Source organism: Leptonychotes weddellii, chromosome 14 (assembly GCF_054177405.1).
Source record: "Leptonychotes weddellii isolate Sample4059 chromosome 14, ASM5417740v2, whole genome shotgun sequence".
In the NCBI taxonomy this organism is placed as follows: Eukaryota; Metazoa; Chordata; class Mammalia; order Carnivora; family Phocidae; genus Leptonychotes; species Leptonychotes weddellii.
This window is the reverse complement of record NC_138382.1, coordinates 31,684,291-31,709,844: the sequence shown is the minus strand read 5'-3', so window position 1 is coordinate 31,709,844 and position 25,554 is coordinate 31,684,291. Positions and strand designations below refer to the sequence as shown.

Sequence of the window (25,554 nt, the reverse complement as noted above, 5' to 3'; positions counted from 1 at the left end):
TGGGTGTTTTTGTTTGTTTTAGTCCAGAGAACTATAAAAACTTTCTTTTAAAAAATTTAAACCAGTTATTCAATTTTTAGACCAGGTATCACTTTAACATGTTTCAGAATCACAAAGAACATAGAGAGACCCTGAACAGTCCCTTTCTTGTGCTAATCCAGCCAGTTCTCATCACCTTTCATTAAGTAACTACTGTTACATTTGATACTCTGCAGTCTTCCCAGTATGTTTAATGAAGAGCTAAGAAAATTCGGATATATTCTTTCCCCCACTTTTAAAAGCATACTGGCATACAATATGTACTGTTTTCCATTTTGATTTTTTCACTTAGTGATATAAAATGTCAATTTGTAGAATAATCTGTTCCTTTTCCCTTCATCCCTGGGTATTTTTTTTTCTTTTTTTTATTCTTATGTTAATCCCCATACATTACATCATTAGTTTTAGATGAAGTGTTCCATGATTCATTGTTTGTGCATAACACCCAGTGCTCCATGCAGAATGTGCCCTCCTCAATACCCACGACCAGGCTAACCCATCCTCCCACCCCCCTCCCCTCTAGAACCCTGTTTGTTTTTCAGAGTCCATCGTCTCTCATGGTTCGTCTACCCCTCCGATTTCCCCCGCTTCATTCTTCCCCTCCCGCTACCTTCTTCTTCTTCTTCTTTTTTTTTTTTTCTTTTTCTTTCCTGGGTATTTTTTTTATTACTTCTCCCTTTCCAAACTACTACTCTGGCACATGAAACAGGGGTGAACGATGGTGATTTTTCTGAGTGCTTTAAAAGTCCCATTTCCAACACAACTCTAACATTGTTCTAGATCATACTACTGTAGGTAACTAGTTCTGAGCACAGTAGAACTATGGTAAACACCCTCGTAAAATTCATATTTATTTAATAAAAGATTGGTTTCAAAAGAGTACTCATATTATGAAATGTTCTTTCTTGGGCAACTTCTCTTTTTGCACAGGTGAATGGCATAACTTTGCTTGGGGAAAATCACCAAGATGTGGTGAATATTTTAAAAGAACTGCCAATAGAAGTGACAATGGTGTGCTGTCGACGAACCGTGCCACCCACCAGCCAGTCAGGGTTGGATAGCCTGGACTTATGTGATATTGAACTGACAGAAAAGGTATCAGGTTTGAGACTAGCCAGAATAAATAATGGAAAGTCTAAATGGCATTCTAAAAAATTTTAAGCCTTTTTTTTCTTTCATTTGGCATTTGATTTCCTCAAAATCAGTGGCTTGTAGGAAAGACCTTGGAGTCAGACAAACGTGGGTTTGAGTCAGGCTCGGCACTTACTAACTCCGTGACCTTGGGCAAATCACTTCATCTTTCTGAATCTCACTTTTCTCCTCTGTAAAATCTACATCATAGTGCCTGTCTTCAGAGGGTTGTTCTGTTGTTCAAATAAGCTTATATAGTGATATTAGATATTATGGCACCCTTTATGCTTGTATAATTTATTTATAGTATCCCTATGAAAAATATACTCATAATGTGCCCATTTATAGAAGAGAAAACTGATGTAAATAGTATGTAGTACAAATGTGGTAAACAAAAGATACTTAATGCCTGGCACATGGTTACTGCTCTGTAAATAGCTAACGTATGGATGGACACATCCTCTCTGTGATTTTAGATCTTACTTGCATATTTTTGTACTTTTTAAATCTGAACAATTTGAGGTCATAATACTGCATGTCAGATAATATTCTGTGACATTCAGACCTCCCATTTTCCTGTTTGCTTATTCTTTTTTATTCACATCAAAATGTCAAGAAATAGAGTGCATCAGCTTTTCTGAGGACTCATAATAGATATCTAAAGTTAAGATTTGGACTTTACATTATTTGCGGTCTAGTCAAATCTCATTTAAGGTATAATGAGATATGATGCTAGAACTTGACTTACATTATACTGCAGGAATCAGTACAGTAGAAGAATTTTGAAAGCTTTGAAGAATGTAATATTCATATGAGTGGAGTAGGTTAAATAAGAGACATAATTCCAAATTGTGTAGAACTCACTCTATCACCATACATGTCCATACACATTTTTTATGTGTTCTACATGGGATTATTACAATAAAGCAGGTGGACAGATTTGTATCCATGGTCCTAGGATGTGTAATAATTAACAGCAAAGATAGTATATAAACTAGAATTTCATCATCAAAAACATGTCTTTCTGAAATTTGATATGTTCATACAAATGAAGCAAACTGAGTTAACTTAGATTCACTTTATTTTTGCTGAAAGAAGCCAACATTTTGTATTCCTATTTTTGTGCTGAGTGCTTTATAAATGTTATCTCATTTAATTTGTAACAATTCTATCAAATGGGTAACTGTGAAATTCAGGTTAAGAATATTGCTCAAGGCAACACAGTTAAGAAATCATAGACCTGGTCTTTAAGCCCAGACTAATCCGACTTCAGATCTTGTCTTGCTATTGTGCATGTTAATTTATTAATGAAATAATCATGTGCACAAGTCACAACATTTGAGAACCTTTGTTTGCAGAGAGTACATTTACATAGAGCCATTTCCTCTTGAATTGTTATATATCATAAGAATTTTTTCTTTAATATCAAAGTAGATTTACAGTTTGTTTTTTTTTTTTTCTGACTACAGAGGTGACTCAGACACTGATGAAAAAAAGTGAAAACCACCCACAGTCATGCTGCTGAGATACAACCCTTGTGTATTTTTATAGGAGACCTTTGAACCATACATTTTTAATGCCTGTTCCATGTTAGGTATTTCTGCTTCTTTAACAACCTTCAGTAATTACTACCTTAATTTGTAAAAGTTTCATGATAAGCTCTTGCTCCTTTTATTTGTGAGTGGTTTGTTCTGGACAGATGCTGGGACTCTCCCTCTCCTTGTGGTGTTGGTATGTGTCTGTTGGTCTAGTGCCCCTGAAATAAGAGCTGTGTGGTCTGTTACGCAGCCTCATGTAGATCTGGGCGAGTTCACTGGGTCCTCGGAGACTGAGGACCCTGTGCTGGCGATGACCGAGGCCGGTCAGAATGCGGAGGAGGTTCAAGGACCTTTGGCCATGTGGGAGGTTGATGTGCAGCATATCGAGCTGGAGAAAGGAAACAAAGGACTTGGTTTTAGCATTTTAGATTATCAGGTAAATATGTCCATTTTTAACAATTTTTTTTAAAAGATGATATATATTCAAGATATATTGTAGATAAGAGAAAAAGCAGTTAATATTTCAGAGTTATCAAAGACATTTCCTTGTTTCTAGCAAATCTTCTAAAATAATAATATATATGGTTTATTTATCATGAAGCGTTTCTTTTAACATTGAGTTCATTGAACTCTTTCTAGATTTCAGCTCTTGAAAATTTGAAGAACATACAAAATACATTTTAGGAATATCATAGAAATACAGTTTTTTTGTTATTTGGGGAGTATGTCTAAATTATTTTTATTTCCGTGCTCATAATTGATAGTTCATATTTCAGTGGTAAGACTTAAAGTATTAAATACTTATTTCTTTTGTCTGTAGTGAATTATAGAGTTCTAATTGAAAATGGATTCTTGTCATTTGACTAAATGACTAAATTTATGAAGAAACTTAAACTGGTCAAGTGTAGCGTCCTTACCCTGCATTGCACTCTGTGCTGGGTAACTGAGGAAATGCTTATGCATGTGTGAGAGAGCCTCCTCATTAATTAAGACTGGACCAGAGAGCCATCTCCAGTGACTCCCAGGAGCTGTGTTCTTTATAGCGCTTGATTGTGGATCCTTGTTTTCTAATATTAAGGTTGCTGTGTATCTGAAAACACTGCATCATCACATACTATATGGACTCTTTCTGTTTTTCTTCATTTCAGAAAGATAGGCCTGACCTTCTAGTACACTCACATCTACTGATGTCCCACAATAGTAACATCCTATTTAACAAATGCTGTTGTAGGGACACCTGGGTGGCTCAGTCGGTTAAGTGTCTGCCTTCGGCTCAGGTCATGATCCCGGGGTCCTGGGATCGAGCCCCGCATCAGGCTCCTTGCTTAGCGGGGAGTCTTCTTCTCCCTCTCCCTGCTGCCCGCCCCCCCCCCCGCCGACTTGTAGTCTCTCGCTGTCAAATAAATAAATGAAATCTTTCAAAAACAAACAAACAAACACTGTTGTCACTAATTCCTGTATCTGATGTCCAGCCTCAGAAGACAGTTGTAAGATTGGACAGTTTATCAAAAATTAAAATTATAATTTTATAGTGATCTGTACAGTTGAAGTGGTCTACTCAGGAACAACTTGGTACTTAAGGATGCCATCCTTTAGGGGAACTCTTCGTAAACTCTTCAAAATGGAGATAGCCTTTACCTAGATAATTCGTTTAGACGTGTTGCATGAAAATTCTTTTTTGAGGCACTTGAAACAATTACCCATCCATTATAACTCAGTGGCCAATCTATAAAAACATTTTTTCAATAAAAAGGAGCTACCTTCTTTTTTATTTATTTTTTTCCCTTCCCCATTCTTTCAGGATCCCATTGATCCAGCAAGCACTGTGATTGTAATTCGTTCTTTGGTGCCTGGCGGCATTGCCGAAAAGGATGGTCGACTTCTTCCTGGAGATAGACTCATGTTTGTCAATGATGTTAACTTGGAAAACAGCAGTCTTGAAGAAGCTGTGCAGGCTCTGAAGGGTGCGCCAGCAGGATCTGTGAGAATCGGAGTTGCTAAACCGTTACCTGTAAGAATTCGGATTTTATCAATTTTCTTTTTCAGTTTGTAAACAAAATGGCTTTTAGGGTTACTTTTAGCTTCAGAAGGTGTTCTCATGAGTGAATCATGACTTTTGGTATGGTTATTGGCTGTGTGAATGTAAAGATTTAATTTTGAGTAATAGTTTTTAAAAGAATAAAGGAAAGAAAACGAGATTCAGAAATAAATTTATAACTTTAAATTATGCTTTCATAGTATGCTTTTGATCTTTTTTATTGGATAATAAGGTCATGATGAATATAGAATTGAATATTTTAAAAGAAATATGCCTTAAAATGTCTATACCAATATAGTAGGGTATTAGAGAAATTAATAGCATTCACAACTAACAGTGCAATCTTTAATTATAGTGGAATAAAGTAGAATCTCTGTCAGTGTGGTTTAAGGTCCTGCATTCTGTTGATTTCAACACATTTCTTATCTAATTACTGCAGAGCAAGAAATTGAACTTTTCACAGTGGGTTCATCAGCTTGTGGCTCTTCTCCTGGGAGGCAATCACCCTCCTGTCATTAATTAGTGTGGTATTAAAAACAACTAATCAGTTCATGCTACATAATGTCAGTATGTTTATTAGGTGTAGTGATTACAACATAGCACTTATCACTGAATTGCAAGTAAGAGAGACATTCTCAATATTTATGGGACTTTTTTAATGTATAAATATATTTTTAAGGCAAAGGGCAAATACACCTTTTCTTAAGAAAACACAAACACATAGGTACATTTGCATAAACATCAAATAACAATTTGTTGACTTTATGAAAGAATTTGTTCAAATAGTAAGCTTTGTTTTAATACATTTGCAATGTTAGATTTTCATGCCTCACTTTGTACTCCACAAAGAATTTTGGTAACCTGTGAAAATATATTTATGACAACGGAGGAAAGGAGAGAAGTTCTGCATGTGTTGCTGATGCAGGGTGATGTAGGCAAGACAATCTATTTTAGGCTATTTTATTTGAGATTGGAATAAATATGTTAGGTTTTCTGTCAGTGTGATTAAGGTTGCAATATAATAGATTAGGAATGTAATTTAAGTAGATTCTGTACCTGTAGAGTGTTTTTTTTTTTGCTGTTTTTTAAGCTATGCTCAATTGAGAGACTCCACTGTAGGGTTCTCTGACTTATCAAGTAAATCACATTCTTTAAAATGATATTCTAGTAAGGGATGACAGAGAGAAGATGATCCTTCCTTTTTAATGTTTTTTTTTCCCCTGCAACTTCTTTTATATCTTAACACCTAAAAGGTGCCTTACTTATTTTTATATTAAGAAGTCATTATTTAGCCAGAATATTTGGCAGATAAAACTGACCAGAAGATTATTGTATAATATTTAAAAATTATTGATTTTGATGATCTTTTATAAGGAGAATGAAAAATTTAGAAGGGATTTTCATCTAACAGATGATGTATTGGTATTAGAAGAATGTCCTTGTTGTATCTTAACAAATAAAAACATTAAATATGAATATTTATCGTATTTCATGTTCATCATTCTATGTCTAAGTCATATGTTATCATTTGAAAACATTCCCATTTTTTCCCTCTCTTCTCCTTACTTGTCTTCTTCTATCGCCCCCCCCCACCTTTCCTTCCTTCCCTCTTTGCTCTTCTCCCTCAAACTCATCCTCAAACACTGAGCCTCCTTCTCCCTGCAGCTTTCACCAGAAGAAGGGTATGTTTCTGCTAAGGAGGATTCCTTTCTCCACCCACCACACTCCTGCAAGGAGGAAGGGCTGGCTGACAGAGCCCTCTTCAGGGCTGACTTGGCTCTGGTTAGTGGCCACAACGTATCAAGTCTTCTTTCAGAAATCTTACGTGTCTTATGTTTTGCCTTCCAAAATATTCTAAAATCTTACTGTATACTCTTTGTTCATAATGTTTTGGAAAACCAAACATTTTCATTTCAACTCTAGTGGTTCTCATAGTTCAAAATAGGAAGAAAAACCGTAACGTGTGAAAACTATTTGTTGGACTTAGGGAAGAAATTCAGTTAGCAAAGCATTCTGACAACTAGTAGAATTAATCTTTACATCATACCAAAAATTGTTGAAGCAGTCGTTTGCTCTGATTTCATACTTGGGCCATTTCTAGGCATTATTTAGCTGTTTTCAGCTAATCAGTTGTTTTGGCTACCTTTTAATGAGGGAACTTACAACTGTATTTTTTCCATTCAATACAAATAATATGAAAGCCACATAAATTGGTTCAGTTATTAAGTAACACAAAAGCCTCCAAAATAGTCAAAACCCATGTTTTCTAAAATTACAAAATGTAATAAACATCACTGATTTACTAGAAAATTTTAAATTAAAATTTTATTTTTACTTGATCTATATAAAATCATTCATTAGAGTAAATGTATTTGTGGCCCACTGGAGACCACTTTGATGAATAAATGCATGCATCTTGCTCCCAAGAACCTCACTGTCTGGTAGAAGAGACAATACTGTAGCAATAATTAAGATATAAAGCTAAACACCAGATATAAGTAAACATGTGACGTTTATACAACATAAATATAACAAATTGTACATCCTATTCCATTACTCCTATTAAAGCCAGGTTCCTGGCCTAACTTTCCTTTTTGGCAAATAATGCCCAGTGTGACTAGAAAGGATATGCCCAGCTTTTGAAATCCTTGTTTCAGTGTATCAGAATAGAGAGTGAGGTTTAGAACCCATGGCTTTCTCCATTATGTACTTATAATCAGTTGTGCACATCTTGCTTGAGAACAGAGTATGAATTATTTCTTTGATTTTGATGGTCCTAATTTTTGGGAGATCAGTTTCTTAATATTTTTCATTTAACCAGCTCCTGACATTGTCTTTTAGAAAGTTTTGGTGTATATTATAATAAATACAATAATATCACATTACAATATAATTAACAATCCATGACACAAAGCTTAGTTAATGCCATCTGCCTAGATAGCGATGTGAAGTATTTACTGTCTAGATTGTTGTACATGATAAACATTTGTGAAGGGTAAACCTCCACAAAGTAATTCACTAGTGAATTTGAACATGTATTTAAAATACATTATTAGAGAGAGGGTCACTTGGAAATGGCGTGTATTCTTAGCATGTTTTTGCAAGAATGTGACCTGGTATAATGTTATAATTCTCCTGGCAAAACAAATTGAAATCACAAAGAAGTAGAACACATAGGATTTTGCCATCAAAACAGAAAATGCCGATAGTATCAGAGAAGGGTAGTATTTATGTTAGTTCTGTCTATTCTAAGGTGTAACTGTAGTGAATTATAAATAGAGCTTTAAGCTCCTCATGAGTTGATTCTTTCACTTGGTTCTGCCACAGAAGATAGTATTAGGTGTTTTAGATAATATATAGTGAAATGTTCTACTTTATATGAGTTTTCCAAGAATAGGAGTTTACAACTTCATAGCTTCCCCACAACCATCATTAGGCCCCTTGTCTGTTAGTATAATTTCAGTATGAAATCACAAATACTTTTTTTGGTTTCTGATGATCACCAGCAAATTCCGAATCTGCAACTTGAAAGGTTTTTAAAATCTAGTTTAAAATAACTTAAAATAGGTGTGCCTGAGTGGCTCAGTCAGTTAAGCATCTGACTCTGGATCTCAACTCAGGTCTTGATCTGAGGGTCATGAGTTGAACCCCTCATTGGGCTCCATGCTGGATGTGGAGCCCGCTTTAAAAAAATAACTTAAAATACATTGTTTTAGTGAGCTTTAAAAATAGGTAATTGCCTAGCTGCCTTGCTGAATAATAGTTTATTTTAGTTGAATAGGAAAGGTGTTGACCTTATTCATTTTATTATAAAATTCTAGGAGTTGGGCAGGTGGTCTTAAAAAATAACGTGAACTAGAAAAAGTAAGTATTTTCCTTAATTTATGGAACCACTTAAACTTCGAACGGATCCAGGCCCTTTGTTAATTGTTACCGTTGTCCTTCCATTGCTGGAATAGGAACGGCTGGCACCAGTCTGTCCTCATTCCGGTGCCTTAGTCAGTCTCTGATGTGTTGAAGAGGGTGAAGAGGTCATGTTGAAGAAAGGATGCATGCCGGTATGCTTTTTAGTCTCAAGTGGAGACTTGGCATACACGTAACCAGAATTTGCAGCTGATATTATCGTTTTGATTCCTAGGTGGACACAAATGAGGCCGCCTTAGATGAATCGACACTGGAGTCTCAGTACTCTCCTGATAATGGCAGTATCTACTCCACTCAAGCCTCTATTTTATCTCTTCACGGAAGTGCTGGTAGTGATGGCCTGAACTCCGGTCCCCCCCTCCCATCTTCTCCTCCCAAGGTACGAAGGAATTGCGTTTTATTTACAGGAGGGCCTTGTGCGTAATTCTCTAGAGGTCAGTGTTTATGGGGGATGGTGGGAGTAGTTTGGTAGAGGCATTACGTTTTTCCAGTCTTGGATTCATTATCAGATTAAAGTGTAGTTCCATTTGGGTAGTGTTGATTGAGCATCTTTCAGACCACTAGGTACTATTTAAATCTAGGATCTGTTGTACAGAACGAGAGAGACAAGGGTCCAAGGCTTTGAATAGGATTTATGTGATAGAAAAGTTTCAATGAAATGTATTTCTCAAATTGTGTATTTAGCTGTGTCTGCTTTAGAAAAATCATGAAGATTACTTTATTTTCTTAATGGTTTTAAAATTGATTTTCATGCAGAGTTGGATAGTAAAATATTTCTTGCATTAATTTAATATTTACTAGCAAGATAAATTTAATACTGTCATATTTTTATATAAAATGATGCCAAAAAATACTTTATATAGAAATCACAGTGAATGGCAAAGTATAGTTCAGTCTCTGGATATGAATGAAGACTTTAGTTGTTAATGTTTGACATATCTGTGCCATGTATATTTTAGAAATAGATTATTGGCATAAATGCCCCAACTCTTCTTCATTTCCTTGGTGATGTACTTTATAATGCTTAGTAAGTAATATTTTAAAACCTACCCAATCTTTTGGGCATGAAATGGTATCTTACTATTTGCATTTGAAGTTCTGCTTTTTAGTGGGGTTGAACACTGTTTCATATATTGGTCCTTCAGTTTTCACTTGTGTCAGTGACCTCTTCGTGTCTTTTGGCAATTTTTATATTGTGTTGTCTGTCTTCCTATTGATTTGTTGGAGTTTTTTTTTTTTTTTTTATATTTTCTAGAAATACAAATACAAATACACAAAAGAGTTCAGTGTATTTTATGAGTATGTGTGTGAGTATGTGTATTAAAAAAGCCAAAAATGTGTAGGAATGACTTTTTTCAACTTCAGGAAAGAAGTTATTCTTTGAGAAAGAAGGAAGCATGGGAATTCGGCTGTAACTGTATTACATTATATCCTTTTACGAGGAAAGAGAGATTGAAGAAAATATGGCAAAATGTTAACATCTGGGCAAAGAGTTCATGTATGGATATAATTTCTTTATTCTTCCGTGTTGGAAATATACCACAAATAAACATTAAAAATCAAGATAAAACAACTAGACAGTAACTTTCTTAAATACATGAAATATATATTTTCCATATAAATTAAATTCAGCAGGAAGGAAATCTGCATTTTTGAATAAGATGGAAAATAGACTTTCCACAGGTCTAGCACAGTTTTCCTCCTTTTCTGATTAACAAGTAATTTTTTGGCCAGAACCTTTTCAAAGCATTTTCTTTTATGTTCAGGGTGCACCTGTTATCCTTGCAAATGATGCTGGGAAATCTCCTTGAATTGGTTTGCAAGGTATAATCTTGAATGGAGCAGCTGCTCCTCTCTCGCCACACCTGAGACTGTCTGTGTGCCTGCGTCCTGTCTGGAACGTGTTCAGGCTTTACTGGCCTCGGGGCTGGAAGCTGAGTTCATCTCCTAATGGACTCTCCTAATCCACAGCGGAGCGCACTGCTTCTTGCCAGTGGGACAGATTGCATTGTTTAACTTAGTAATTGTTACTTAAAGGGATTACACAATCTGCATACTGAGAAGCATGTATTTTACAGGGCAAATGCTGGTTGTATGCAGCACAACATATTGGCTTACTGAAGTCTATTTGCCTCTTTTTTTTTTTTCTTGAGCAGTTTACTCTTTTGTTGAAGCAGATTTTGGCAAGCTGGCCTATCAACTGAAATATTTAAACTACAAAACAACAAAGAAGACATTAATGAGGATGTTTTAAAACACACTGAAACTACTCTGTGTACTTTCAGTTTTCTTAGAAAGTAGGACTGTTTCTGCATCGTGGTAAATCTCTGCAACATTGTTTTTATTTTTGTTTTTGTTTTGTGGTGTCTTTATAGCACCAAGATATTTACCAGAAGATTATGTGTAAATAAAAAATTAGATGATGTATTCATTTTCCTATTTCTTTGCACTAAATTTATTTTAAAAAGACAGAATGGCAATTTGTTATGGAATTTAGAACTGGCCATTTTTTTTCTGGCCATTTTTCTTAAGAGTGCGCTCACTTTGGAACCCTCTAATTGATAACATAAAATCTTGTAAGATATTTAAGACAGAGAAGCCTCCATACTGATTTAAAGAAGTGTAAAATTGAGTTTGAGGATCTCAGTGATTCCTAGGTTTTTGACTTTGCTAGATATGTAATAATCTTGGTGGTTGGAAATGCACAGATAATTTCACCTTTCTTCTTACCTTAATGAGAAATCTTTGATCTTGGTCAGGTACACTGCCAGAAGTTTTAAGAACTAATCACCCAGAGCTGGGACTCATCATAGGAGGGAGGCCTGACTCCTAAAAGCAGAGTGTGGGCCTGACAGCAGCTTAGATACCAAAGGCTCCTAGGCATATGTTGGAACTCCTTTGTCCAAAATTCTCCCATCTGGGAGACCATTCTGATTTTTTTTAAGGAGTGGTGTTCACTTAATTTGATTAATTATCATTTAAGGAAAATAGCCATTACTCAAGAATCTGAAAAATACTGTAGAGCTACTTCTATGGCATTTGGACTAATAGAGGCAAGTCATTGAGATGTGAATTTTAAAGGCAAAAACCCAGTGGGTTTTCTCATTGTTGTAGGTTTAAATTTTTTTCTTTTTATCCCCCTTTCCTTGTCACCCTTAAAGACAACAAAATGCAGAAATAATTGTTTTCCAAACTTAAACGCTTGTAGACTTCTGTTTAAAAGCTCAACATGGTTTTGGGGAGAAGATGCTTTCATTTATTTTTTTCTGTTTTGGATTTTTAAATACACCCAATAAAGATTATTTATGTAATGAGTCTCCCCGTCTACTCCTTATCCACACTCCCAAGCCCCACCCTCCGTTGTATATCCACACTCACTGTCGCTCCAGGGATGAAATGACTACCAGTTTGGTGCATGTCCTTCGTTCCTCATATTGGTCCACTAGGAAATGCTATTGATTCTAGTGCAAGTTGAACTCAGTGTTCGTCAAGCTAGAAGCCCCTCCTTGCACCTTGCACACAAAACATAGCCAGTGGATTCCATGATTTAAAAAAAAAATCTACCTGTTCCTAGAGATCTCTACCTACTGTCATTCTGTAGCATCAATATTGCTGCCTTCACACCCATGCTTAAAATGTTTGCTTGTTTCTTTTTTTGGAGAAACAGTTAGTGTCAAAAACTAATGAAATCACTCTAGTCAAGATGATGAGAGTGATTGTGGAAGTCTTGGTGACAAAACTGCAAGCTCTCAAAGTATAAAAGAAGTCCCTTTTTTGCTCAGTAGGGTGGGTACACAAACAACAGAGGAAGTACTATACCTTATCTCAGAAAGAGTGGGAAAAGGACAGTAAGTTGAAGTGGCTGTGCTTTTAGTATGTTTTCCCACAGTGTGGAAGGGTTTCTGTGGTAGACCGCTTATGAAGAAGATCAGGTTGTGTCCAGTGAGTGTTTCAATACTTGGCTAGTCTATATAAATAAATCATCTGGGTAAATAGCGTGCCCAGGTATCATCCTAACTTACTCATCACCCTTAAACAGCTCTTTTCAAGTGTATTTGACATTTTTATTTAACCTGTCTCTCTCTTTTTTTTTTTTTTTTTCTGGCGAACAAGAATATATCAAGTAGAGGGGTGCCTGGGTGGGCTCAGTTGTTAAGCGTCTGCCTTTGGCTCAGGTCATGATCCCAGGGTTCAGGGATCGAGCCCTGCATCGGGCTCTCTGCTCAGCAGGAAGCCTGCTTCTCCCTCTCCCACTCCCCCTGCTTTTGTTCTCTCTCTTGCACTGTCTCTCTGTCAAATAAATAAATAAAATCTTAAAAAAAAAAAAAAGAATATATCAAGTAGAGGCACGTGTTAATGTGGATTTTTGCAAGACTTCGGTTTAGGTACCAAGCTGCACTGGGAAATTATAGAGTTCTTTTCGAATATCTTACAAGGGAAGAACTGCTTTTCTTTTAGATCCCTAAGACTTTTAAAAATAAAACTCAGTTGGTTGTTCAGCAACCAGAAACGTTTCTGAAGTAGGCGTATGTTGTCTGCTGTGTTGATTAGCTCTTTCTTTTCTATGTGTCTGTGTTAACTCCTTTATGAATAATGCATGGAAATTTCTGTCACACGATTTATAGTAAACCCTAGCTAACAAGGGCGGCTTGACCTCCTTTTGTGATGAAAAGCAGTTTTAATTGTTATCTTTATTTGAGGCCTGGGGAAGATGATATACTGCTAAATATTATAATTAATTTAGTAATACAGAAGCTAATTCTGTAGTAAGTGCATTGTTATTTTTCATTAGAACAAAGTCATCAAATTTGGGTGAATGGGCCAACAGGTTATTGTCTAGGTTCCAGCAATGTGGAGGATGATGGTTTCCTGTCGTTGTTCCTGAAGAGTCTAACAATGTTCCTGGCTTGTACGATATTCCCACTTGCCTCAATTCTTTGTACCAGGAATATTTGATAATTCCAGAGAGATAACTTATGCTGATAAGAGGAATGTAATTAACTCTGTTGGAAAAATTGATTACCCTTCTAGAAAAAATAGAAAGAGATCCATATCTCACACCACACCCTGAAATAAATTCTAGAAGGATTAGAACTGAATCTGAAAAGAAAGCATTCATAAAACAGAAGAAAAATACTAGAAAGCATTTCATTTTCTTTGTGTGGAAGAACTTGTTAAGCAACTTTTGAAACTCTGTAGCACAGAAAATTTTGACAAATTTGATTATGTAAAGAATTTCATAAAGAGTTACATAAAGAATTCTTGATTACATAAATAATTTAATTTCTGCAAATATATCTATATAACGTACAAACTGAAAAGATAAGTAACAGGCTGGGGAAATACTTGTGGTATATATTACAGACTTTACCTACAGAGTATATCAATGACAGGAACAAGTGGAAACCCCCTGATGAAAAGTTGGATATAATATATGAAGAGAATGTTGACAGGAGATATATAAATGGCATGTCCTCATTAATTGTCAGGGACATGCATAGTAAATGCTAAGGTTTATATTTATTAGAATATGTTTCTTTCAGATCAAATTACCAAACTAATTTAGGGTTGGCAAGATTAGTTCACAGGTAGTCCCAAATTTTTGTGAGAGAAAATTGGAAGACTATTTGGCAATATGTACCAATATTTTAAGTGCCCGTATTATTTGGCCCATAATTTTAGGAGTTTATACTAAATAAATTTTCTCACATGCACAAAGATGTGTAATAAAAATAACAATAATGGCTAACAGTTATTGGGTATTTTCTGTTGAGTCAGATGTGTTATTTAGTACTTTGTGGCATTAACTCTCTCTGTCCTCCCAATAGTCCTGAATTATTTTTATGTTCTGCAATCAATAGATGAAGGGACCAAGGCACAGAGGATGCTAGTGGTGCAGTGAGCGTCTGAACATGCACTCCAGAGTCTGTACTCCAGGGCCCTTCAGACTTGGGAGTAGTTTTGTGGTCATAAGAAGATTGAGGTTGACGTTTATTTACTGACATGGAAATCTCTCATGTCTAGATATAGAGATACCTCAAAAAAGAAAGTAAAAACATTCTACTTAATTAATGTTTTAAAAATGTATAACTGCATGTATATGTGAGTGTGTATTTGTACTTGTACATATTTAGTATGCAAATGAATAAAAAATTCTGATAGACATTCAGCTGATTCCAGCTATTTCTACCAGGGAAAAAATGGAAGTAGGACCCATAGGGAGAGCTTTCATATTATACTCTATATGTACACACATATATATACCTGCATGACTTGAATCTTTTCTGATGATAATGTATCCATATGCTGCTTTCATACTTTAAAAATATTAATAAGAGAATTGTAGGACAAACATATGTTTATTCAATACCAGTTGATGGAGCAACTGCTTGCCCAAAGCACATAAGTGATAGAATATATCTGTTGTAAATAGATGTATACATATATGTCAAACTAGAATTTTAGCGTTTTGGGGAATTTTAGAAATTAAATAAGTCAAGAGAGGTTCTGTTATGATGTAAGAGAGCCTAGATTAGAGCCTACATCTTATTATACACCTTCTTAGTATTCCCTTTGTTTATCTTGCAGACTATTTATGAAAGTTTTCCCTATCATAATTTGAACTACATAGCTTTCTGTTCTCCTTAAATACCTAGAAATGCCTATCAAAATAACTTTTCCTTGGAGATTCTTATAAATCAGAATCAATATTCTCTTTACATTCTCGATCTTACATAGGAACTTCATACTGATTGAAAATGAACTACTCTTTAAGATTTGAAAGTAGATGTTACTTGCTTTCCTGTGTGGATTGAACTATAATTTTATTTGTGAACAGAACATAATATTGTATCTAAATGGTCTCATGTACAATATATAGTACAATATAACCCACTTGAACATGACATACATGATCTGCAGGAAAGGCATACAAAAGCATTTATAAAAATAAAGATATACAGAATGTCAGCTAAGAGAAGAATTTGTATGTTTGCTAATACTTCTTGAGTAATGAAAATTATATTGTGTTTTGTTTTCCACTAGTTATTCATTAAGAAATGGTCTTGCAAAATACATTGATGTAACTCTGGCTGTGATTTTTTATTGTTTGTTCTTTAATCATCAGGATGTTATTGAAAATTCTTCAGATCCAGTACTTGATCTGCACATGTCCTTGGAGGAACTATACACCCAGAATCTCCTGCAAAGACAGGATGAGAGTCCATCTTCAGTAGACTTGAGCATGGGGCCTGCCTCTGGCTTTACTGTAAATGATTATACCCCTGCAAATGCTATTGAACAGCCATACAAATGTGAAAACACAAGAACGTGGGCTGAATCTCACCTACCAAATGAAATGATATCAAGTGCAGAACTTACTTCTCCCATGCTACCTGATTCAACTGGAAAGGTAACATTTTAAGACATGTATTGTATATGATGATGAGGTTGGAAACAGTGACACGTTGGAGTATTCTGGCTGATCTCTGCATTTGGAGCAAGTGCTCTCTTGACGTTGAGATTTTCAGAATCCAACCTGTGAACTTATTGGTTATAGCTTCCTGCTGAAGAAGGTATAACCAATTAGAGAACATGAGTGATGTTGAAATACTCCAAAGTCTTGTTTTCCTTTCCATGTGAATTATTTATTTATTTATGTATTTTCTGTCAGGGCTCCGAGTTCTTAATTCAGCAGAGCTCCCTGACCTCAACTGCGGAGTGCGTCATGCTCCAAAACCTGTCCAAAGAATCGTTTGAGAGGACTATTACTATAGCAAAAGGCAACTCCAGCCTAGGTAAGTGCCTTCCTTTGCACACCTATCTTCCCTCTCAACTCCCTTGCCAGAGACAAAGTCTTGAGCATGGTTTCAGCATTGTTGGCCGTAAGCAGTAAAATAGATGTCATAAATGTTCCTGTAGTTTTTCTGGTTTCTCTTTTTATGTACTCTTTATTTTTCCTGAAATGGTTAACAGGTTTGTTGACTTCAGACTAGCTTAAATCCTCACTCTCTTAATTATTTAAAAGTATTCATGAGCCTCATTCACATTCAAGTAAAAGATATATGAATTGTTTGTGTATGAAACAGCAAATCAGAAAAGGAATTCTTAGAAAATGAAAAGTCAGCAATTTGGAATTTAGAATTCTTTGAAAAAGTAAATTATTAGTTTCTTTGAATGTTACCAGTTATGCATAAGTCAGTTTGTATTTAATTTATCTCATTCAGTGAAATAAAGACTAAAAAGACAGCCAGGTGTGCTACCACCAAACTATAAATGCAAGTTATTCAGTATTTCTTTCCGGGTGGCAGGATTTTTGTGTCCTCTTTTACCCATAAAGGGGTTGAGGCTGGTTAATAATCACAAACCCTACTGAATTGGGCAAAGAAGATTTCCTGTAGAAATAAGATCCTAATTACAATGGCTAAAACTATATGGAGGCAGAGCACATTTGTTCTTTTGCGTTCATGACTCAGCTCTGTCCCTAGTGCTTGGTGCTGATAAACAGGATCGTAACTTAGTTGCTCTGGATGCCCAGTCGTAGCCCAAGACACTGTTTAGCTCTACATCAGAGATCTTGTTCCCTCTATCATGTAACCAAGCAATGCCCTTTGCATTGATATCTTATGGCAGAGTCTTGTTTCCTTGTTAAGTTTGAGACTTGGCAGTGAAGTCTAACCATGCTTACTTGGTGAGTAGAATTCCAGTCTCTGTCTCCTTCTAAATTTTGTTCCATTTGGTGGCAGCTGGGTACTACTAACAGCAGCTAAATGGGGAACTATAGCAGAGAATTTTTACTTAACTTTACTATTTCTTTCATATTACACCGAATAGAGTAATATAAAACTTAAGCTATAGAACTTTCTATAATTTGTTAATTATGAGACAGATATCATAGATATCTAAACATGTCAGAAATATTTCATCTGTTAAAGTGTTTCTGAAAGCATGTTACTTTGAATACTAGTTCTATAGGATGTTAATGGAAGTTATAAATGGGCCACAAGTTTAGAAGTTGGGAATGTGATACACTTAAGGAGACAGGTTTTTGTTTGTATTACCTCTCAGTATCTTTGGTATTCAAATGTGCGTTGTGGATGTCTAAGAAGTTATAGAATGCAGCATTTCTTATATTTAATTGACCATGGAACCCATTTTTTTTGACCTTCTTATAAGGCAGAGATTTTGCAAAGCCCAGGTGAAAATTCCTATTCTAATGTATTTATTTATTCAACTATTGAACATTTATTGTTTTCTATATTGTAGTCACTCTGCATAGACACCATGATTTAACCACTTTCCTCAAGGATCATGAGTTTAAGAGAGTAAGCAAATTGACATATCAAATCCTAAATGCATTAAAATACTGTACATGCTCTGCTAGACATTCATAGCAAGAACATGGAAGGCGTAAAGGAGGGAATAGCGGATCCCTACTCTGAGCGTGGAGGAGTTTAGAAAGATTTCAAGGAGATTTTTATCACATAATTGGGGAGAATTGGAAGCTGCTAGTGCTGAGGCAGACATGTGAAGCACTACTGAACTTTGTGTGGCGTGGATGAAGTGAGGTGTTACGGGGGGGGAGTGAGACGTGATGCTAACGGAATGGTAGGTGGGATACAGTTGCTGGAGGGGTTCATGTGCAGGACACAGGACTTCTGTCCTAGCACCCTCCTGCTGGAGGTTCCTACAGGCAGCGGTTGCTGAGGGCAGAAGAGTGACAGGGTCAGATTGGGTTTTAAGATGATTCTGGCTTAGACTGGTAAAGTATTTTGGAAGCCGCCGGGAGACTCAATTAACAGTCATGGTTTGACCATACCTGGTTTTACAAACCGACCCTTTGGATTGCTTGCCTATTTTTAGTTTGCTGAGAGAATGTTGAATTTTGTCAAATATTTTTCTTCCTCTATTGAGACAGCCAAATGGGTTTTTGTTTGTTCTTTTAGTATGTTAGGCTACATCATTCTTCAGTATGGTCTAAGATACATAAAACTGACCATTTTAAATATTTCTAAGTGTACATTTCTGTGACAGGTAAGTCCATTTACATTGTTGTGCAGCTGTCACCACCAAACATGTCTAGTACTTTTTCATCTTTTCCTATTGAAACTCTATACTCATTAAATAATAAATATCCTCCCTGTCCCCTAGTTCCTGGCAGCCATTCTACTCTCTGTCTCTATAAATCTTAACTATCCTAAGTACCTCATGTAAGTGGACTCATACAGTATTTGTCCCTTTGTGACTAGCTTATTCACTTAGCAGAGTGTCTTCAAAGCTCATCCATTCATAGCATGTGTCAGAATTTCCTTCCTTTTTAAAAAAATATTTTCAGAATTTCCTTCCTTTTTAAGGCTGAGTATTCCATTTGTTTATTCCTTCATTTGTTGTTGGACACTTGGGTTGCTTCTACCTTAACTTCTGAGTTTTGACATAAAAAAAATACTAAGATGATTAAGCTCTTGGGGAAAAAAAGTAGTGAAAGGTGAAGTGTTCTTGCTTTCTATTATATCAGGATATTCATTTAAACCTTTATTTTATTTTTAAAATTATTTATTTATTTAAAGAGAGTGTAAGCAGGGGGAGGGACAGAGGTAGAGGGGGAGAGGGAATCTTAAGCAGGCTTCATGTGCAGTGCAGAGCCCAACACGGGGCTCGATCTCACGACTCTGAGATCATGAACTGAGCTGAAATCAAGAGTTGGATGCTTAACCAGCTGAGCCACCCAGTCACCTCTGATTTTAAAATTAAAGCATAAGAGTTCTTTGCCACATCTACTGTGAGAGCAAAAGACCACTGTCAACACTCTGTCAACACAGAAGAAGTCGACCTCACTCTGAAGGGATGCACTGGTATTGTGAAGGGTCCCAGAGGAACCCCGCGAAGGGACATCAGTCACATCCGTGTAGAGCTCAGTCTCCTTGGAAAGCAAAAGAAGAGGCTCTGAGTTGACAAATGGCTGAGGACTGAACAGAATGGGCTACTGCCCATGGTAATCTGTTGTCATGCAGAGAACACGACCAAGGGCGTTACACTGGGCTTCCAGTACAAGATCAGGTCTGTGAATGGTCAATTCCCCATCGATGTTGTTATTCAGGAGAATGGTTCTCTTGTTGAAATCCAAAATGTCTTGGGTGAAAAATACATCTGCAGGGTTCAGATGAGGCCAAGTGTTGCTTGTTCGGTATCTCAAACCCAGAAACATGAGTTAATTCTTGAAGGAAATGATATTGAACCTGTATCAAACTCAGCTGCTCTGATTCAGCAAGCCACAACAGTTAAAAGCAAGGATATCAGAAAATTTTTGGATGGTATCTATGTTTTTAAAAAAGGAACAGTTCAGCAGGCTGATGAATGAGATCTAAGTCATCCAGCTATAGAAACAGCAAGATGCCAGATGATTTTTCAGACTTATTTATGAAATCTTAAAGATGCAATAAAAGCTGTATTGATTTGGGGCTTTTTCTTAAAATTAAAGCCTAAGGAAGCCCTTTCATTTGCTTTGTGAGACTAAACCACTTACTTGTAAGTGTGACATTATACCCTCATTAGTTTACCAACTAAGTTGTAATATCAAAAGTATAAGTAACTTTTAGTGTCATTTCTCTGGTTCATTGACATTATTTGAAATAATTTATGTATGCAAAATATTTACAGGGCTTTGTCCCAGGATGTTAGACTTTCTGGAACCCAGTGAGGTTTCTCTAGCATTTTGGGGTTTGCATTCAGTATGCCAAAGAGAGAACATTTCTCTATGATCTCAAATGACAGATGTTCAATATTCAGATTTTTATAGCACTTAGAGTAACTACATGTGAACGGAATCACAAAAAAGGACTATTAAAGTCTATGTAAAGCATTAAAATAATTAAAGCATTCATTTAAGCTTTTAATGTTGGAAGGTGTTGTCTTTACAACTTAAAGCAATAAAAAGCATGTTTATGTTTTAGAAAACCTAACTAGAGGCTGGCTTTGTGTTGGTAGGAGAGTATGTTACGATAGGGTCTATCACTGAACACATTTTTCTTTTTTTGACAGAGAGAGACACAACGAGAGAGGGAATACAAGCAGGGGAGTAGGAGAGGGAGAAGCAGGCTTCCCGCTGAGCAGGGAGCCCGATGCGGGGCTTGATCCCAGAACCCTGGGACCATGACCTGAGCCGAAGGCAGACACTTAACAACTGAGCCGCCCAGGCACCCCTGAGCACATTTTTCTTAGATTCAGATTCTCCCTTTAATCAACTGTGTAAGGTTGTTTGCAGCTTTAGCCTTCTGGATTATTTGTTTCTTTCTCAAGGGTTAACCAGAGAAATTATTAATAAATGACAGGTTTCCATAAAAGCTGCCACATTCTGTTTGCTTTGATGTCACAAATCACTTTTTTTTACTTTGTTAAATTTAAGGGAGGAATGTTATATGCCGATATACTACACATGCATATAGTGATTTTTTAAAAAAATTTGATCTTGATGATTTTTGATAAGGTTTATGGTCCATTGGATAATTATGTTGTGTTAGGACTTAGAAAGTAAAAAGAAAAGGTTAAAAAGGGTAAGAAGGAAAGAAAGGTATTATCCTCTTTTCACTGATTAGGACTAGAAACCTAGACAGACTCAGGAATTTCTCTGTAGGTACTCAGCTGTTAGAGAGTAGAACCAGTACTCAAACCTTAGTCTGTCTCTGATTTTCATGTACCGTATAATACATTTCAGTGCTTGAGTTACCCAAGGCTACATGAAGATTGCTCAAAGAAGTTTCATTTTGAAGCTGAATTAAGATTTGCGTTTAGCCCTTAGAGAGCAGTGTAGCTTTGGATTGGGATAGAGATGCATTTAAAATACATTTTGTGAGTTTCCTTTTGTTTTTATTTTGTACTTTATTGAGCACTTTGTGCCAGGCACTTTGAAAGGAACTCCACATGTTTTTCTCAGATAATTCTCTAAACAACCCTAAAAGGGGGCATGATTCCCATTTTACAGATGAGTAAAATGAAGCCAAGGGTGACATTAAGTCAGCTCGAGGCCACACTGATTAAAAGTGGTGGAACTCAGATTTGGAACCAGTTCTCTGGTTCTACCGTACATGCTTTGGGCTATTCTATTACACTTCTTCCAGGAAAAATTCGAGAGATCTTAGAAATTACAACCAAAATCTAATTAGTGGCTATTACATCGAATTTGTTGAACCTGCAAAATTATCATTTGGTGATAGGGGATTCTAAGCTGAGCAAACTGTGCCAACTTCTGGTTTATGTAGTTGATGTGACCTGGTGGCCTTAATAGTGATAGCTGATAGAACTGTGAGTTAAACATACCATTAAAAATGAACTTAGAGGTCATGTTTACTATAGCTCACAGTGACTTGTCCCACGTCTGTGACTTGCTTTGTTGTAGAGTGCATGGTGCTAGTGAGAACAAGATGATGGGTTAGAGTCCTGGTACAGGCCACCAAATTAAATTTTGTTTCATAGTCATGCATTTTAGTTTTACTATAGTACAGTTGTTTGGTGGGTCTTGGGGGAAGGGTGGCAGCATCCGGGCAAACTAGAGTCCCTATTGAAACATTTCAGAGCCACCTGTTTGCTCATAAGAAACCCATCTTGGATGAAACAGTGTCTAAACTTTTTTGTTGGTTTATGGTAAGCAGAGGTGTTTTCTTGACAATAATACATTTAAAAGTCATTAGTATTTGTCTTTCTCTGACTTATTTCACTTAATGTTCCATCCATGCCATCACAAATGGCAAGGCTTCCTTCTTTTTGATGGCTGAGTAATATTCCATTATATATATATAGATATAATATATACACATACACATTATATATACACATATACACACATTATACACACACACTGTCCACATCTTCTTTATCCATTCATCAGTCGATGGGCACTTGGGCTCTTTCCATAGTTTGGCTATTGTTGATAATGCTGCTGTGATTTCACTTATATGTGGAATTTAAGAAACAAAACAGATGAACACAGGGGAAGCGAAGGAAAAATAAAATAATATAAAAACAGAGAGAAAGGCAAACATAAGAGACTCTTAACTATAGAGAACAAACTTAGGGTTGCTGGAGGGGGATAGGTAGCGGGAAGGATGGGCTGAAATGGGGGATGGGCATTAAGGAGGGCACTTGTGATGAGCACTGAGTGTTGTATGTAAGTAATGAATCACTAAATTCTCCTCCTGAAACCAATACTACACTATATGTTAACTAACTTGAATTTAAATAAAAACTTGGGGAAAAAAAGAAAATTTCCCAGAAAACAGTTCTTAGGAACATTAAAATCAATAAATGTGCTTCCAAAAAATAATAAAAAATAAAAAAATAAAACGTCCATTATAGTGGACTATTATTCAGCCATGAGAAAGGAGGAACTCCTGCCATTTGTCACTACATGGATGGACCTAAGTGAAATAAGCCAGAGAAAGATAAATACTGCATGATCTCATTTATGTGTGGAAACTTTTTTAAAAGTTTAACTCACAGAAACAGAGTAGAATAGTGTTTTCCAGGGGCTGAAGGATGGGGAAAATGGGGAGATGCTGGTCAAAGGATACAAGCCTTCAGCTGTGAGATGAGCCGGTTCTGGGGATCTCATGTCCAGTACACTGACCATAGTTAGTACTATATTGTATACTTAAAATGTGCTAAAAGAATCAATCTTAAATGTTCTCATACACACGAAAAAGGTAACTATGTAAGTAACTGAACTGTGGTGGTGACCATTTCACAAGGTATATGTCTATCAAATCATCACATTATATGCTTGAAATATATATAGTTTCTTTGTCAATTATACTTCGATCAAGCTGTTGGAAAAAAAGAATCTCCATGGCTGGGAAAATTGAGGTAGAGCCAAGAACTAGCAAATTTCCTATGATGATGTAAAACAGGGGTCAGCACACTTTCTCTGTAAAGGACCAGACAGTAAATACATTCAGTTGTGTAGGGGATACAATCTCTGTTGTGCCTGCTCAGCTCTGCTGGTGCAGCATGGACACAGCCATGGAAGATCCATCAGTGAACAGCCGCAGTCAGGTTCCAATAAAACTTCATTTGTGGTTGCTAAAAAAATAAAGATAAAAATCATTAGTGTAAGTCTTAACAGAATATTTTAAATACATTTGATAATGGTTCATTTCTATGAGAGAACTATAGCTAGATAACTAGAGCTCAGATGTCCCATATCTAGACATGAAATATCAAGTTGGAAACATATTATAGTCAGGATTGTTCTTAAAAAGATACTTGAAATATGGGGCACCTGGGTGGCTCAGTCGGTTAAGCATCTGCCTTCGGCTCAGGTCATGATCCCCAGGGTCCTGGGAGCGAGTCCTGCATTGGGCTCCTTGCTCAGCGGGGAGTCTGCTTCTCCCTCTCCCTCTGCCCCTCCCTGCTCATGCTCTCTCTCGCTCACTCTCTCCCTCTCAAATAATTAATAAAATCTTTTAAAAATTAAAAAAAAATATTTGAAATATCATGTCTAATTTGGTATTGTTAAAATTAATATTTAGAAGAATTTCTTTATTTTTATATAAAAAATACAAACCTAAAAAGGAATTTGTGATGTCTCTCAAAGCCAGTTTTTATAAACTACCCTTATAGCTTTATAGCTCTCCTTACATTATTTAATTACATAAACTTGTTTGGAAGGAACTTTTAGCACTTGGTTTTACGTGAATTTACTTACATTTTTTAAAAAAAAAATTTTAAGATTTATTTATTTGAGAGAGAGAGAGCACAAAAGGGGGTAGGGCCAGAGGGAGAAGCAGACTCCCCGCAGAGCAGGGAGCCCAATGTGGAGCTCAATCCCAGGACCCTGGGATCATGACCTGAGCCGAAGGCAGATGCTTAACCAACTGAGCCACCCAGGCGCCCCTCCTTACATTAATTTTATATAAAGTTTTAAACATAATTTCAAAAGGTTTTATATTTTTGAAGAAGTAGAGTGAGGGTAGGATGAGAAGGAAACATAAATTTAGAGGGTGTTTATTGAGAAACCCTTTCTCAGGGAGTGGTATTGAAGAGTGAGAAGGAATTGGCTGTGCGAGAGCTGCAGGAAGAGGGTGTCAGGCGAAGACTGAGGTGGGGAGAGACTGGGTCTATTTCAGAAAGCAGTCCATGAGGCTGGAGGCCAGGGAGCCAAGGGCATGGTGCTCAAGACGGGTGATGTCGGGAGGGCCAGTCCATCAGTGCCCTACATCTGTGCCAATTAGGTGTGCTGTATATGAAGCACCACAGGACACCGGTAACAGATTGTTAGCAAGGGAGTGATGTGATCTGTCTCTTTTGAATGGTCGCTGTGTCTGTTCTGAGAAGAACACATTGGCGGTTGTCAGGAGACCAATTAGGAAGAGCAATTAGGAAGCTCTTTCAAAAAGTGAGGCAAGGAGTGCCGGCTTGGTGTAGGGTTAGTGTGGAAACAGTGAAAGGTGGATGCATTTGAGATAAATTTTGGAGCTAGAAATGACAGGACATGGTGATGGATTAGAGATAAGAGGTGAGCGAGGGAGTTAGGAATGAGGAACCACTCCAGCATTTCTGCTTTGAGAAATGCAGAGGAGCATAATGATGCCCTTAGCAAAGAGAGGAAGGGACCTGGTGAAATAAGGGAAGTGAAAACTTGGAAATTCAATTTTATATATACTAAGGTTGCGTTTCCTATTAGCCATCTAGGGAACATGTCAGGCAATGAAATACCCAGATCTGGAGCTCCTAGAACTTCAGATTTAGAGATGAAATGGGAAGAGATTAGAATTAGGTCCACATCACTTCAGTTAAACAGACTGTACATCAGGCACTGAGGATAAGACTTGAATACAAGCTTCTTGGTGTTAGGTATGCTTTTTTCATCTCAAGAAACCATCATAGAACTTGGCA

The 25,554-nt window shown here is 36.5% G+C and overlaps 1 protein-coding gene and 1 pseudogene across 12 annotated transcripts in view; both read left to right on the top strand.

Annotated features, from left to right (window-relative positions):
• MPDZ (multiple PDZ domain crumbs cell polarity complex component) overlaps window positions 1–25,554 on the top strand; it is a 164,863-nt gene that overhangs the window by 71,973 nt on the left and 67,336 nt on the right. For 9 of the 12 annotated variants that reach the window (XM_081802986.1, XM_081802983.1, XM_081802979.1 and 6 more), the window contains 7 exons: window positions 970–1,134; window positions 2,959–3,144; window positions 4,510–4,719; window positions 6,412–6,528; window positions 8,885–9,049; window positions 15,797–16,081; window positions 16,343–16,466. In XM_081802986.1, the coding sequence (XP_081659112.1) occupies window positions 970–1,134; window positions 2,959–3,144; window positions 4,510–4,719; window positions 6,412–6,528; window positions 8,885–9,049; window positions 15,797–16,081; window positions 16,343–16,466 (1,252 nt within the window). The remainder of the gene's footprint in view (window positions 1–969; window positions 1,135–2,958; window positions 3,145–4,509; window positions 4,720–6,411; window positions 6,529–8,884; window positions 9,050–15,796; window positions 16,082–16,342; window positions 16,467–25,554) is intronic. The other 3 variants (XM_081802990.1, XM_081802989.1, XM_081802985.1) reach the window with 2 other exon arrangements.
• LOC115941583 (large ribosomal subunit protein uL6 pseudogene) lies at window positions 16,533–23,853 on the top strand (annotated as a pseudogene).